General features: G+C 37.1%; 1 protein-coding gene across 12 annotated transcripts in view; it reads left to right on the top strand.

The window, feature by feature from the left end:
- Positions 1-17,632, top strand: part of DNM3 (dynamin 3) — a 566,482-nt gene that overhangs the window by 76,566 nt on the left and 472,284 nt on the right. For all 12 annotated transcript variants that reach the window (XM_031662793.1, XM_009194141.4, XM_031662781.1 and 9 more), the window contains exon 2: positions 2,846-2,919. In XM_031662793.1, coding sequence (XP_031518653.1) covers positions 2,846-2,919 — 74 coding nt within the window. The remainder of the gene's footprint in view (positions 1-2,845; positions 2,920-17,632) is intronic.

The following is a 17,632-nucleotide window of genomic DNA, read 5'->3' as shown; positions in this document are numbered from 1 at the left end:
GTCTCAGCATGAAGGTATAGAGTGACTAAACCTTTTTTTGTTCTTTCTTCTCTCTGTCCTTTCTTCTCTGCCTTTTTTTCTTGAAGAAACTATTTTATTGACTTGTTAAATGGCGTTATTCAGGCCATTCATCATTTTTCCTTGGCATTTTATACATCCTGAAATTTCACTCATGGTCCTCATGGCTCAAACAGATGCCCTCCAGCTCCTTTTCTTTTTATATCCCGACTTAAATTTTTTTAAATTAGTATTGTACTTTAAAGTTCTGGGATACATATGCAGAACGTGCAGGTTTGTTACATAGGTATATGTGTGCCATGGTGGTTTGCTGCACCCATCAACCTGTCATCTACTTTAGGTATTTCTCCTAATGCTATCCCTCCCCTGACCCTCCACTGCCTGACAGGCCCTGGTGTGTGATATTCCCCTCCCTGTGTCCATGTGTTCTCACTGTTCAGCTCCCACTCATGAGTGAGAACATGCGGTGTTTGGTTTTCTGTTCTTGTGTTAGTTTACTGAGAATGATGGTTTCCAGCTTTATTCATGTCCCTGCAAAGGACATAAACTCATCCTTCTTTATGGCTGGGTAGTATTCCATGGTGCCATCTAGCTCTTTACTCTGGAGTTTTGCTTTTTTCCCTCCCTCAATTCATTTTGATTCTCAAATTAACCTCTTCCTTTTTGGTTTAAAATAAAACAAACAAAACAAAGTAGATGCTTTGTTTATTTTGATTAAATTTTAAATGATTGTTGAAGCTATCTAAACTACCAGTTATTCTAATATAGCACATGAAGAATATTAAAAGTTATTTAGTTATATGTATTTAAATATATTCAAATCATCATTATAAGGAGACTATTGTTCTTTCTCTTTTCTGAACTCCAATGTAGTTTGTCTTCCCTTCTTTAATGGTTTTCATGAATATGTTTTGTTCCCATTAGGTTCCAAATTCCTGGTGTCTACCCAGCATGAGTCCATGCCCACAGCATCTCCCTAGCACTTCTTAATTTCTCAGTGAATTTTTTTCATTGAATAAATAATGCTATTTCAGTGGCATTTTCAAAAGCACGTGCAAATCTGTAATTTCACTATTTTCTATTGTAGTCATATACACTGACATTCTAAATGAACTTTGGTCCTTGAAGTCAATGAGAAAAGTCATTAACTCAAGGTTGTTCAGTACTATTTCCTCTGTCAGAACATACAGTAGCACTTGCCAAATAAATTAGTTGTAGTGGGAGAAATTTGGTTTGATTCTATCTTTTTGACTCTCCATTCCAAACTATCAGTGCAGCTAAACGCTTGGGTTTTGGAGCATTCTCACTGTCCTTTGCCTATTTTATAAGCTGCTGTTCATTGAAATCCCATCTGTGTTGAAGCTCTGTTCTGCCAAATTTCCTACAAAACTCATAGTATGCCACGTGCCATTATTGCCCACTGAATTGTTGAGTAACATATCCTGACTTGAGGCCAGTGGTTTTCAAACCTTGGTGAGCATCAGAAACATCTGAGAGCTTGTTAAGAGTACAAATGCTGCATGCCTTCCCCTGAGTATAATGAATCTGTAGCTTCAGGAGTAGTCCTGGGTGTCCGTGGTTATAACCCTTTCTGGTGGGCCTGGAACCACATTTTGAGAAACACTGCCATTGAGTGAAAAGTTTATTTTGAGTGGAATTCTGTGATGATTCCTCTAAAAGTTGTGAGACATTCTAAATGTGTTTATGAACTGTGCTATAGATATGTTTATGAATTCTTTGACATTGCAGAATCAGCAATAATTTATGTGGCATTGCAGATGTAATGTTATGTAGTACTCTCTTTGCTGCAGTTTTATTGGCTTAGTGTTTAGTAGTATGCCATTTGAAATATGAACTTGATCAAAACCTCCATTTATCAGGAATAAGAACAAATGGAATGAGAACAAACAAAACTCAAGTTGCAATGTTTGTTTTCTGCTGTTAATTTCTACAGACGAAATATCTGTTTCTGCTTGATCTCACGTTTTATGTGTCCTTTTTTTTAGACAAGAGTCTCACTCTGTTGCACAGGCTGGAGTGCAGTGGTGTGACCTTGGCTCACTGCAACTCCGCCTCCTAGGCTCAAGTGATCCTCCCACCTCAGCCTTCTGAGTAGCTGGGACTAGAGGCCCACACCACCATGTCTGGCTGGCTAATTTTTGTAGGTTGTTTTTTTTGTTTTGTTTTTTGTTTTTGTTTTTGGTAGAGCTGGGTTTTTGCTACATTGTCCAGGCTGGTCTCGAACTCCTGGGCTCAAGCGATTCAACAGCCTCGGCCTCCCAGAGCGCTGGAATTACAGGTGTAGACCACTGTGCCTGGCCTTGTTTCCTTTTATTGGAGAAAAATGTCAGTATATTTAGAGGATACAATCTAATGTGCCTTTAGTAATGGTCAGTATTTGACGGTGCTAATATTGATCTTGAGGCCAAAGAGTGTACTGGGTTTTTTAATTATCAAAAAGAGTTTAAGAATTAATTTCAGTATCAAATATTTTCTTTAATGCTGATTCTCTGAAAATCAAAATTAATTGATAATACACAGGAACTAAGTGGAAACTTTTATAAATTTCAGCTAGATGAATGAATGGCATATTCCAATGAGGTCATTATGATAATATACATGGATTTCTATGCAATCAATATAAGGACCTCCTTCTTTTTTTTTAATTTTGAAAATGCTTCTTTTATTAAGATGGGCCTATCATTTTTTGGATAAGTGATACATTGAAAGGTTGGGAATTAGGAGAATTGCTGTGGAACTTGGTTTATGAATGTATAGGTGATCGGAATTCCTTCATGACTTAATCTATATTTCTTACTTTTTTTAGGGACTTTCTTCCTCGAGGGTCGGGCATTGTAACAAGACGACCTCTTGTGCTACAGCTTGTTACTTCTAAAGCAGGTAATGAATGAAGATGTCTACCACATGGATGGGCATATCCTGTGGCACCTTTTGCCTTCATAGGTGTGGGGTTGTACCAATAGAAACGTGTTTGTGGTCACCCCACTGTGAGCAGCTGCCCACATTTCTCTCCAGAATGCTGCCTTCTTCATTGATCTTTTCATTCCTTTGATTACATTAAAGGGGATAGTTTCATGGATTTTTGCTCATTGTAATCCATCTATATAATTTTACAGTACAGCACAACCACTAATACTCTTTTGGTATGCTTTCTGTGTGTGTGTGTGTGTGTGTGTGTGTGCACGTGCACTTGGGGATTAACTTATAAAATTCAACAACCATATAATATCTGTATGGATGTGTATGTGCGTATCTATATTTACACTGTGCTATGCTTGCTCCTCTCTCTTACACCATGATAATTTGATAGGTAAATGATGCTTGTTTTTATTTTCATTTTATTTTAGCAACTGGTGATGTTGAATTTTTTTTTCAGGTTTCCTTGCCATTTGTATTTCTTCTCTTGTGAACTGGCCATTTTTCTTTTTCCCCATTTCTTTTTGGGGATTTTACTACTTTTCCTATCAATTTCTTTGAATGCTTAAGACTGAAGCACCTCATAAAAATCATCTATCATAAATTGTGAATATTTTTAATAGCTTGTTAAAGATACCGTTTACATACCATATAACTTGACCAAATAGAAGTTAACAGTTCAATAGGTTTTAGTCTTTTCACAGGTATATGCAACCATCTCCACAATCAGCTTTAGGACTGTTTGATCACTCCCAAAAGAAAGCCTGAATGCTTCTGCTGTCACCCCTTTTCATAACACCTTTCCCCACCACTCCAGCGTAGGCACTACTAACCTATGTTCTGTCTCTGTGGATTTCCCTATTCTGGACATGTCATATGAATGGAATCATTTAATATGTGGTCTTTTGTAATAGGCTTTTCTTGCTTGGAATAATCTTCAAGGTTCATCCATGTTGTAGCATGTATTGGAACTTCATTTCTTTTTATGGCCTAACATATTCCATTGTCTGGATAGACCACATTTTGTTTGTCCATTTATTAACTGAGGAGCATTTGAGTTGTTTCCACCCTTTGGTTCTTATGAATAATGTTGTTATAAACATTCATGTACATGTTTCTGCGTGGACATGTGTTTTCATTTCTCTTAGAAATATACCTGAATATAATTACTGGGCCATGTAGTAACTCTATGTTTAATTGTTTAAGGAACTGACAGACTGTTTTCAAAGCAGCTGCCCCATTTTACATTCCTACCAGCAGTGTATGAGGGTTACAGTTTTTCTATATCCTTGCTAACCCTTGTGGGTAAGAAGTGATATCTCATTGTGGTTTTGACTTGCATTTTCCTAGTGACTAAGGATACTGAGCATCTTTTCATGTGCTTAATGATCATTTGTATATCTTATTTAGATAAATGTGTATTCATTTCCTTTGCCCAGTTTTAAATTTGGTTATTTGCCATTGTATTACTGAATTGTAACAGATATATATTAGATGCAAGTCCAATATCAGATATTTGATTTGCATTTTTTTTCTATTTTATAGGCCCTTTTCATTTTCTTGACAGTGTCCTTTGAAGCACAAGATTTTTTTATTTTGGTGAAGTCCAATTTATCTACTCATTCTTTCATTTCTCATTATTTTTGTATATATCTAAGAATCCTTTGCCAAAACCAAGGTTATAAAAGTTTATTCTATGTTTTCTTCTAGGAGGTTTATAGTTTTGATCTTACACTTAAGTCTTTGATCTATTTTTTAAAATTACTAATTTTTAAATTTGAAATTTCATTTTACATTTGGGGATAGGTGGAAGTTTATTGTATTGCATAATGTGTAATGCTGAGGTTTGGGTTTCTAGTGAAACTATCAACCAAATAGTAAACATAGTCCCCAATAGGTAGTATTTGAGCCTTCACCCCTCTTCCACTTTTCCCCTTTTTGGAGTTCTTTGCGTCTGTTTTTCCCATCTTTATGTCCATGTTTACCCACTGTTTAGTTCACACTTATAAGTGTGAATGTGTGGTATTTTATTTCCTATTTCTGTTATTTCTCTTAGAATAATGACCTCCAGCTCAGTCCATGTTGCTGTGAAGGACATGATTTCTTTTTTTTTCACTGTACCCTAATGATACTGTTATTTTGGTTTAGGGAATGCAATTTTTTTTTTTTTTATTATACTTTAAGTTCTAGGGTACATGTGCATAACGTGCAGGTTTGTTACATATGTATACTTGTGCCATGTTGCTGTGCTGCACCCATCAACTCGTCATTTACATCAGGTATAACTCCCAACGCAATCCCTCCCCCCTCCCCCCTCCCCATGATAGGCCCCAGTGTGTGATGTTCCCCTTCCCGAGTTCAAGTGATCTCATTGTTCAGTTCCCACCTATGAGTGAGAACATGCGGTGTTTGGTTTTCTGTTCTTGTGATAGTTTGCTGAGAATGATGGTTTCCAGCTGCATCCATGTCCCTACAAAGGACACAAACTCATCCTTTTTTATGGCTGCATAGTATTCCATGGTGTATATGTGCCACATTTTCTTAATCCAGTCTGTCATTGATGGACATTTGGGTTGATTCCAAGTCTTTGCTATTGTGAATAGTGCCGCAATAAACATACATGTGCATGTGTCTTTATAGCAGCATGATTTATAATCCTTTGGGTATATACCCAGTAATGGGATGGCTGGATCATATGGTACTTCTAGTTCTAGATCCTTGAGGAATTGCCATACTGTTTTCCATAATGGTTGAACTAGTTTACAATCCCACCAACAGTGTAAAAGTGTTCCTATTTCTCCACATCCTCTCCAGCACCTGTTGTTTCCTGACTTTTTAATGATTGCCATTCTAACTGGTGTGAGATGGTATCTCATTGTGGTTTTGATTTGCATTTCTCTGATGGCCAGTGATGATGAGCATTTTTTCATGTGTCTGTTGGCTGTATGAATGTGAAGGACATGATTTCATTCTTTTTTATGGCTGCATAGTATTCCATGATGTATGTGTCCCCTATTTTCTTTATCCAGTTAAGTGTTGGTGGACTTAGGTTGATTCCACGATTTTGATATTGTGAATAGTGCTGCAGTAAACATACAAGTATAGGCATCTTTTTGAAATAATAATTTCTTTTCCTTTGGGTAGCTACCCAGTAGTGGGATTGCTGGGTCAAATGGTAGTTCTATTTTTAGTTCTTTGAGATCTCTCTATACTGTTTTCCATAGGGGTTGAACTGATTTACATTCCCACCAATAGGTTATAAGTGTTCCCTTTCCTCTGCAGCCCTGCCATCATGTGTTATTTTTGACTTTTTAATAATAGCTGTATTAGTCTATTTTCACACTGCTGTAAAGAACTGCCCAAGACTGGGTATTTTATAAAAGAAAGAGGTTTAATTAACTCACAGTTCAGCATTGCTGGGGAGGTCTCAGAAAACTTACAATCATGGTGGAAGGCAAAGGGGAAGCATGGCACCTTCTTCACAAGGTGGCAGGAAGGAGAAGAGCCCAGCAAAGGCGGAGGAGCCCCTTAAAACTATCAGATTTCATGAGAACTCTCTTACTATCGTGAGAACAGCATGGGGGAAACTATCCCCCATTAATTACCTCCACCTGGTCTCTCCTTTGACACGTGGGGATTGTGAAGATTATGGGGATTACAATTCAAGATGAGATTTGGCTGGGGACACAAAGCCTAACCATATCAATAGCCATTCTGACTGGTATGAGATGATATCTTATTGTAGTTTTGATCTGTATTTCTTTGATGATTAATTATGTTGAGCATTTTTTTCTTATTTTTGTTGACTGCTTTTATGTTTTCTTTTGAGAACTGTCTGTTCCCATCCTTTGCCCACTTTTTTTTTTTTTTTTTTTTTTTTTTTTTTTTTTTCCTTTTTGAGACAGAGTCTCACTCTTGTTGCCCAAGCTGGAGTGCAGTGGCGGGATCTTGGCTCACTGTAACCTCTGCCTCCTGGGTTCAAGTGATTCTCTTGCCTCAGCCTCCCAAGTAGCTGGGATTACAGGTGCCCACCACCCTGCCCAGCTAATTTTTTGTATTTTTAGTAGAGACGGGGTTTCACCATGTTGGCCAGGCTGGTCTTGAACTCCTGACCTCAGGTGATCCACCCATCTCGGCCTCCCAAAGTGCTGGGATTACAGGCATGAGCCACCACACCCAACCCTTTGCCCACTTTTTAATGGGATTATTTGTTTTTTTCTTGTCGATTTGTTTAAAGTCCTTATAGATTCTGGATATTAGTCCTTTATTGGATGCATAGGTTGCAAAAATTTTCTCTCATCCTGTAGATTGTCTGTTTACTCTGTTGATAGTTTATTTTGCAGTGCATAATGTCTTTAGTTTATTTAAGTCCCATTTATCTATTTCTGTTTTTGTTGCATTGCTTTTGGGGTCTTAGTGAGAAGTTCTTTTCCTGGGCTGATGTCCGGAGAAGTTTTTCCTAGGTTTTCTTCTAGAATTTTTATAGTTTGAGGACTTACATTTAAGTCTTTAATCCATCATGAGTTAATTTTTGTATGTAGTGAGAGATAGGGGTCCAGTTATTTTCTTCTGCATATGGTTAGGCGGTTTCCCCAGCACCATTTATTGAATAGGATTTTCTTTCCTCATTGTTTTTTGTTGAGTTTGTCGAAGATGTGTTGGTTGAAAATATGTGGCTTTACTTCTGAGTTCTCTGTTCTTTTACACTGATCTATGTGTCTATTTTCATACAAGTACCATAATGTTTTGGTTACTATAGCCTTGTATAGTTTAGTATAGAGTAGTTTGAAGTTGGGTAATGTGATGCCTCTGGCTTTGTTCTTTTTGCTTAGGATTGCTTTGGCTATTTGGGCTCTCTTTTTGTTCCCTGTGAATTTTAGTATTATTTTTTCTAATTCTGTGAAAGATGATGTTGTTAATTTGATAGGAATTGCATAGAATCTGTAGATTGCTTTGGGCAGTATAGTCATTTTAACCATATTGATTCTTCTAATCCGTGAGCATGGGATGTCTTTCCATTTGTTTGTGCTTTGATCCATTTTGAATTAATAATTTTATACAGTAAGTGTCCAATTTCATTTACTGCGTGAATATCCAGCAGTCCCAGCACAATTTGTTAAAAAGACTATTCTTTCCTCACTGTAGGATCCTGGCACCTTTGTCGAAAATCTGTTGACCATAGATACATAGGTTTATTTTTGGACTCTCAGTTCTATTCGACTGATGTTTATGTTTATCCTTGTGCTAATAGTGTACTCTCTTAATTACCCTTGCTTTGTGGTAAGTTTCAAAATTGAGAATTGTGAGTCCTTCTACTTTGTTTTTTTTCAGGATTGTTTTGGCTATCCTGGATCCCTTGAAGTTCAATATGAATTTTAGAATCAGCTTGTTTTATCCCAGGAATGTAAGATTGGTTTAACATCTGAAAATCATATCAGTAGAATGAAAAAGAAAAATCACAGGATTACCTCAATAGATTCAGAAAAAGTATTTGAGAAAATCCAACATGCATTCATGATAAAACTCTTAGTAAATAAAGGGGAAGGAACTTCCTCAACCTGATAAAGGGCATATATGAAAACCACATAGCTAACTTCATACTTCATGGTGACAGACTGGATGCTTTCTGTCTAAAATCAGTAATAATACAAGGATGTCTGCTCTTGTCACTCTTATTCAACATTGTACGGTAGGTTCTAACCAGGACAGCTGGGGAAAGAAAGAAATAAAAGGCATCTACCCTGGAAAGGAAGATGTAAATTTATCTCTTTTTGAAGATGATGTGATCATATGTATAGAAAAACTATACATGTGAAAGAGTCCACTACAAAACTGTTAGAACTACTAAACTATGTTAGCAAGATTTCAGGATACACTATCAATACACAACAATCAGTTTTTTTTAAACTTTTATTTTAGGTTTGGGGGTGTGTGTGAAGGTCTGTCGCATAGATAAACCCATGTCATGGAGGTTTGTTGTACAGATTATTTCATCACCCAGGTTTTAAGTCCAGTAAGACCTGTGCTCAGTAGTTATCTTTTCTGCTCCTCTCCCTCTTCCCACTCTCCACCTTCAAGTAGACCCCAGTGTCTATTGTTTCCTTCTTTGTGTTCAAAAATTATCATCATTTAGCTCCCACTTGTAAGTGAGAACGTGCAATATTTGTTTTTTTGTTCCTGCGTTAGTTTGCCAAGGACAATATAGCCTCCATAAAGACACACACATATGAATGTTTATTGCAGCACTATTCACAATAGCAAAGACATGAAATCTACCTAAATGCCCACCAATGACAGATTGGATAAAAAAAATGTAGTACATATACACCATGGAATACTATACCGCCTTAAAAAAGGACAAGATAATGCAGGAACATGGAGGGAGCTGGCTATATTGTTCTTTATTGTAATTCTTAGTTTCCTTTAGGTTTTGCCATCCTCCTGAATCTCAATGATCTTCGTTCCTGTCCATATTCTGAATTCTATTTCTGTCATTTCAGCCAGCTTAGCCTGGTTAAGAACTCATGTTGGAGAACTTGTGTGATCGTTTGGAGGACATATAATACTCTGGCCATTTGAGTTACTGGAGTTCTTGCTTTGGTTCTTTCTCATCTCTGCATGTGGGGTGTTCCTTTAACTGCAGTGTAGATTGAGTACAGTTGATAGACTTCTTTTCTGGATTTTTCACCAATTTAACAAAAGAAATGAAAAACTTATGCTATGAAAGCTATAAATTATTGTTGAAAGAAATTAGAGAAGATCTAAATATTTGGAAAAACATTCCTTGCTCAATGATTGGAAGATGTAACAATGTTAAGATGGCAATACCTTAAAAACTGATCTACAGATTCAGTGCAATCCCTGTCAGAATCCTAGCTGACATCTGGAGAAATCAGATATTTTAAACTATTTTTATAATGTTATAAAATCTGTCTTAAGTTTGATTCAAAGGATACACTCAAGTCCTGTCATTTGACAAAAGTAAATTATTTGTAAATCTACAATGCAGCAGGCACTGTTTGTGGCCCTGAGGATATAAAAGTAATTAGGATAAAGTTTCTGTACTTCTGGTTATTTATATTCTGGATTTATTATTTTAAATATATAGAAGTTTTACTCATTATGGTTGTGAAATCTGTACATTTAGATTTTTTAAAAGTAAGTATTTAGCACAGTGCTCTTCACTTTCATACATAAAAAATTTTAAACAGTTCTTTACTTTATCTGAAATTTGTTTTCCTGTATGCTGAAACAATTTTTTTCCCAGTTCCCTTTATCTCATATTACAGTGTGGTAACTACTACCATCTATTTCTGAATATCTTTCTGCTTTATTGTACCAATTCCACAGTGTTTTACTTTTGTAGATTCATAATTTGCTTTAATATCTCACCTGGCAAGGCTCTAGTCCTCTCCTATTACTTTTTTTAAATTTAGGGGTTCTATTATAATTGTGTGGAAAAGTCTAGAAAAATTTTGTAGATGAGCATTCTGCTAAATTTACTTCCGTTCTCCATTCCAGATCCTTCCTTCCTTCCTTTCCTTCCTTCCTTCCTTCCTTCCTTCCTTCCTTCCTTCCTTCCTTCCTTCCTTCCTCCCTCCTCCTCCATTCCATGCCTCCCTCTTTCTTTCTTCCTTCCTTCCTTCCTTCCTTTCTTTCTTTCTTTTCTTTCTTTCTTTTCTTTCTTTCTTTCTTTCTTTCTTTCTTTCTTTCCTCTTTCTCTTTCCTCTTTCCTCCTCTTTCTTTCTTTCTTTCTTTTCTTTCCTCTTTCTTTTCTTTCTTTCCTCTCTTTCTTTCTCTTTCTCTCTTTCCTCTTTCTTTCTTTCTTTCTTTTCTTTCCTTTCTTTTCTTTCTTTCTTTCTTTCTTTCTTTCTTTCTTTCTTTCTCTCTCTCTCTCTCTCTCTCTCTTTCTTTCCTCGTTTTTGAGATAGGGTCTCACTCTTTTACCCAGGTTGTAGTGCAGTGGCATGATCATTGCTCAGTAACCTCCAACTCCTCAGCTAAAGCGATCCTTATGCCTCTACCTCCCAAATAGCTAGGACTACAGTCATGCACCACCATGCAAGGCTAATTTTTATTTTTACTTTTATTTTTGGTAGAGATGGAGTCTTGCTATGTTGCTTAGGCTGGTCTTGAACTCCTTGGCTCAAGTGATCTTCCCAAAGCAGTTTACCTGCATTGGCTTCTCAAAGTGCTGGGATTACAGGCATGAGCCACTGTACTCCCCACCAACCCCCCACCTTTTTCTTTGTATTTCTTAGTAAAAAATTTTTTCCTTTCCCTCACTTCAGGCATCCTATTAAAATTTTTGATGGTTTCATATAGCGTTCATGCTTTTCTAGATAGGATATTCATTTTTATTTTTTATTCTTGTAGTTTACATAGGTTATTTTAAAATTATATTTTGAAACTCCTTATTGCTGATCTTAAAAGCCGTTGCATTTTAAACTTTTTAATTAACCATCTTATTCCACATTTGGTAGATTAAAGTGTTTTAAATTTATTCTCTTGGGTATTTTAGTTATACAGCCATTTCATTTGCACTTCTTAATTTATTCAGTAAATACTCATCATGCAAATACTGGAATGGCTGAGAAAAGAGACATTGACTAGAATATTAATAAATTTCTTTGCAGTGGGGGCCTTTTGGTGAGTATAGACCTGGGAAAATATTCTTACATATTGAGCTCTTTCAAGGTCTAACGTGCTTCTTTCCCATACCCTTTTGCCTTGTGTCTTCTAAGTCCTTGATCATTCCTTCTTTTATTCCTGTTAATCAGTGAGGATCATACCACACATAGCACATCACTTTTCAGGCAAAGTAGACTAGAAATTATTTCTTCAGGGAAGACTTTCTGTCTACTGTCTTTCAAGTACCTCAAAAAGGGGCTTTTGCATTACAGCACTCCACTCTGGCTGGTGTCAGCTGAAAACTGGGCTAATATGTTTTCATCCGAAGTGAACTTGTTCATAGAGAAATCTCATGTGACTGCAGACTTGGGTTGACGGTGGGCTAATAAAATGGGGGAAAGAAGCAATCTGGGGTGTGTGTTCACTGCTCATGCAGTTGCTTGTGCCTTCAGATCTTAATTGGGACATAAGTATGACTTCCTTTTGATTCATTCATTTATTCAACAAATATTTATTGAATGATTACTAGGTGCCAGGCAAATATTACTGTCATCATGGGGCTTACATTCTAGCTGGAGAGAAACCAACAATGAACAAAACAAATACACAGAATGTTAGATGATAAAGAAAGTGAGCTTTCAAGCCATGCTGATATTTATGTAGGCAGAGGTAAGTTAGAAGGTTGTAAATGGGAGCGGCTTATGTGTTTGAAGTTTAGCAAGGAGGCAAGCAGGGCTGGAGGTGGATGAATGAGAAGGGGTGGCAGGAAATGGGGTAAAGAGAGCTACTGTTGCTGAAACAGTAAGAAAGCTGATTGGGGAGGGTCTTGTGAGCCAGCGATGATGAAAGGGAATGTGATAGAAGCATTAGCGCCTGAAAGTGGGGGCCACTGACTGTAAGTGAAAGAAAGGATAGTGTGATTGACATATTGGAGAGCAAGCTAGGATAATTCCTTTATACACAAGGAGGACGGGAAGACACCTCCTCTATTGCAACCAAATGGAAAAAAGAAAATGTGGGCAGCTGTGGATATGTCTGTACTTTTAGTGGTAGAGAGTTAAGGGATTCTTCATTTGCTGACTTTATTCTCTCCAGGAAGTAGAAGATAAGGTATTTGCTGATAGTAAACATTTTCTCTTCTCATTTCCATTAGTTCTGTCTCTCATTCCTCTTCAAAGTTTTATTACTATTGGCTAGGACTTCAGAACCATGCCTTTCTCCTAGTTGTGATGAAAATGCCTTTTGTGTTAAACTATGCATATATTATTTACTGTTCATTTGTCCTGGTGAGGAATTAATTTATTTTAGATTTTAAAAAGATTTTAAAGCATAACAAATAGGTGTGTCATTTTCTTGAGTGCCATTTTGGCATCTGTTGAGATGATCTATTGAGTTACAAAACTCTTTGACATGTTTACCCTTACATTTATAGATTTCTTATTTAAGCATCCTTGCATTTTAAAGATATACTTGATTATAGCAATTAATACTTTTATTGTACTATTGAAGTAATTCCACTAATTTATTTACGTTATTTACATTTCATTGTCTCCATAAACATTTATTTATTATTGTCAAGGTATTGAATCAAAGCTATACTAGTCAGCATAGAATAAGTTAGTAACTCTCCCTCTTCTTCTCTTTTACTTTCTTCTATTAGCTTTTGCAATTCTTAAAAGCCCAGTGACACATTTTAGTCTCTGTTTCCAATTAAGGAGCGCTACTAGCCTTGCTTTTTACAAAGGGTATGTCTTTGACTCAGGGCTTCAGAGCTAGCAGCTATGGTAAGAGCTTAGGCAAGGTTAGACCTGGGGATGTGGTGTCACCTGGGTCCACAGGTGTGGGATGTCAGGACACTCAGGGACTATCCAAAATCATGTGGATACTGAGTGTCCAATGCAGTGACTTCTTCATAACCCTAGAAAGTCTTGTAATGAGATTGGCAGGCCCAGAACAAATACTATGTAGGAAACTATAATGATAAGTAGCTACCATTTTTTGAGCATAATCAGCATTACCAGCACTGCACATTTTGATGCTATTTTCATTTAATCCTTAAAAAATCTTCTGAGATAGATATTATGATTTCCATTTAGAATAAGAGACCCATTTTAGAAAAAGAGACCTAAGCAATTTATCCAAAGCCACAAGGTTGGTAGGAGTGGGGATTTTTACTCGTATCTGTATGATACTGCTAATACTGCATTTTAAAAAGAGAAAGCTCCCAGTGCTTGCTTTTATATTTGCAGAATATATTATATATTTTATAGTATATTTTTAATATAAAGAATAATTATATGAATATTAAGTATTATTTGGTTAATTCAGAATTACTATCTAATTTCCAACACAATGCGTATTTAGTAATATTTAACTGCTTGTCTCCATCTGCTGCTGTATTAGTTGCTAAACCGAGCCAAAAAATTAGAGGCCCTAAGCCTTATTCAGCATAATTTGTTATAGGATATTTAGTACTTAGTACAGAAGAGCATTTCAAGATATCACATAGTATTGCGAGAAAGGTAAGGAAAATCACGGCTTCTTTTTTATTAATAAAGGTAAAAATTTTAAGTGCTAGGTCAAGGTAATTTGGTTTCAGAGAGGGACATTTCTGAAGGTGTGGCTTGGGAGGACAAGAGACGGACAAAACATTGATGAGGTGTTGGGTGATGACTGCAGTGTCCTGAGCAAGGGAGCAGGAGAGGGTCTTTGTAAGACAATGGGACAGTTTCAGTGCGTTGTGGCTTCCTCCAGTGCCATGTTGACACTGGCTTATGCCAGCTCCTAAGATCTGATTGTGTGCCTCTCTTCCCATGTCCGTATTCAGTGACATCATGATGGTAGCTAGAAATTAGTCATGGTTGGAGTATTTACACTTCAGAAATTGGCGAATGTTACAAATCAAAACCGTTTTTTCCCCCACCTAGGGAGCCAGTTGTTAAGCATTTACCAGTACACCACTAATTCCTCCTTTCTCAATACCTGATCTTACTGTTTGCTGGTTAAGCTGTAAACAGGCAGAGAAAGCAAATGTACCTGAGGGTAATTTGATGAACTGTTGAGCACATTTAACATATTACAGTGTTGCCAATTTAAGAAATGATCCATTTGGAATTTGATATGGCCCCTGAAGAAAGTTTTTTTTTTTTTTTTTTTTTTTTAAAGACACCAGAATACAAGTCACTCTTTGCATTAAAAGTTACTGTAGGCCGGGTGTGATGGGTCACGCCTATAATCCCAGCATTTTGGGAGGCCAAGGTGGGCAAATCACTTAAGGTCAGAAGTTCGAGACCAGCCTGGCCAACATGGTGAAACCACATCTCCACTAAAAACATGAAACAGCCAGGCATAGTAGCACACATCTGTAATCCCAGCTCCTTGGGAGACTAAGGCAGGAGAATCACTTGAACCCGGGAAGCAGAGGTTGCAGTGAGTCAAAATCACACCACTACATTCCAGTCTAGGCGACAAAGTGAGACTCTGTCTCAAGAAAAACAAAAAACAAAAAACAAAAAAAGAAAGTTACTGTTGGCGGGTTATAATAGTAAAGTCTGTGGATCAAGGTTAAGGACAAATGGTTTTGTCTCCTGGATAATTCTTCTGTGAAAATATTTCTCTAAATTCTACTATGTTGTTTACTTTTCTTTATTTCAATGACATTAGTATAAGAAAGGAAGATACTGAAAATAAGAAATCACCAAGTAAATAAGTTAAGGGTAACTTTAAATTACAGAAGTATTCTTTCTTTTATAGAAGGTTTTCTTGCTATTTCTTCCTTTCATGGATGTCAAATGTATTATTCATTTAATTTACCACCTTTATATTGCATCTATTACATAATGTAAAGGGTGTCCATGTTTTAAAATTTTTATATGACTTGTAATTTATTAGAGAATTATCAGTATTCAGTATTCAGTATTTGGGATCCTTGGTTGGAATTGCTATAAATAATTATCTTAATAAAGAAAGATACCCAGTAACAGAAATCAGAAAACTTGTTTGGAGGCACCTGGTAAGCAGCAAGGTAATGCGGAGACGCAAAGTTCAGGCAGCAGGTCTGAGACGCTGCAGAAAGGCTTGTGAAGGTGGTGAATCACCACATTCTGGGAGAGGGGCTCCACAATGGGGGTCACGTTTAGAGCAGCCTTAGAGCACTGCGAGTCTAGGCAGACTGAGCAAAAGGCAAGAGATAGCTTCCCACGACAGTACTCAGGAGTCACTAATATGAGAACAATGTCAACTTTTCACAGATGAGATACTTTAAAGATGTTTATAGATAGTTAGACTTTAAGTTTTGATTTCTGTGCAATGTCCAGGACTTGTTCTCTAGTTTCATAAATTAGACTGATACATAGCAAAAAACATTCAAATCTTGTTTTGAATAACAACATTGAAAATATTTTAAAACTACATTTCTCACTTTGTTTTACATTTAAATATCTGAATTTAATTAAAATTGATATTTTAGAATAAGATAATCTGCTTTTGCAAAGGATTTATTTTATTTATTTTTTCCATTATAACAAATTAGCCTCGTGGTAAAAATAAATGTGCTTCTGAAAACATTCCTTCTTAAACTACAGCTTTGACCTTGTTCTACTTCACTGCTGGTTCCCTATTGCTGCTAAAGTGCAGGTTACAGATTCATAGTTTAAATCTCTTTAATATTGTTATTCTTAAATTTTAATGTGCATAAGGTACACTGGGTAGGCTTCCTAAATATACTGATTCCTGGACATCATCCCTCAGAGGTTTGATTCATGAAGTCTGAAGTAGGGCCCAGGAACCTGCTTTATTTACTTATTTATTTATTTATTTGAGACATGGTCTCACTCTGTCACTCAGACTGGAGTGGAGTGGTGCCATCATGGCTCACTGCAACCTTGATCTCCCAGGCTCAACCTATTATCCCACCTCAGACTCCAGAGTAGCTGGGACTACAGGGGTGTGCCACCACATTTAGCTAATTTTTCTATTTTTTGTACAGAGATGGGGTTTCAGCATGTTGCCCGGGCTGGTTTCAAACTCCTGGGCTTAAGCAATTCACCTGCTTCAATCCCAGCAAGCCCCCTAAACTGCTGGGATTACAGGTATGAGCCACTGTGCCCGGCCAGATCTGCATTTTCGAGGACTAGTATCAGTTGCTTCTAAAGCTGTTGGTCTTTGAATCACATTTTGAGAAACACTCTCAATGGTTTCATCAAATTATCTCACTATTATTTTCTTTCTCTAGATATTTTTACTTCTTCCTTTTAATAGAGTTTTTTTTTCTTTTTATGAAATGAGCAATTGTTCTTTTTATAATTGTCTAAATGTTCAGTCATGGTATCTGTACAGAAGTCTAAGCACAGTGCTTTGAACATAACCAGGCACTCATTCAATGTTGAACTCTGTTCTCTTGCTACCTGGGCATCTAGCTCAGATACCAGCACCCCTGGCTGTGGTGTTTCAAGATCTTTCACTATCAGAGGTTGAAATTCTAATAACTTCAAGGTTTTTTTTTTGTTACATAACCAACCCACCTTCCAGGCATAAACAAAGATGAAAACCATCCTACTGAAATCCCTGTACAAACCAGTGGTGCCTATACACTTGTCCCTCGGAGCTCGGCACCTCGTCCTTGATTTCTGATAAGCCAAGGAATTTCCATTGGCCCCATGGAATGTCAGACAGTTCTCAAGCACATAATTTTAATTCTGGAAACTGTAACTATCAAAATAAATTAAAATATATTTGGTGGGCCGGGCGCGGTGGCTCACGCCTGTAATCTCAGCATTTTGGGAGGCCGAGGTGGGCAGATCACGAGGTCAGGAGATCGAGACCATCCTGGCTAACACGGTGAAACCCCGTCTCTACTAAAAATACAAAAAAATTAGCCGGGCATGTTGGCGGGTGCCTGTAGTCCCAGCTACTCAGGAGGCTGAGGCAGGAGAATGGCGTGAACCCGGGAGGCGGAGCTTGCAGTGAGCCGAGATCCCGCCACTGCACTCCAGCCTGGGGCACAGAGCCAGATCTCCGTCTCAAAAAAAAAATATATATATATATG

Source organism: Papio anubis, chromosome 1 (assembly GCF_008728515.1).
Source record: "Papio anubis isolate 15944 chromosome 1, Panubis1.0, whole genome shotgun sequence".
In the NCBI taxonomy this organism is placed as follows: Eukaryota; Metazoa; Chordata; class Mammalia; order Primates; family Cercopithecidae; genus Papio; species Papio anubis.
Note: the sequence above shows the minus strand (reverse complement) of the source record. Positions and strands in the feature narration are given on the sequence as shown.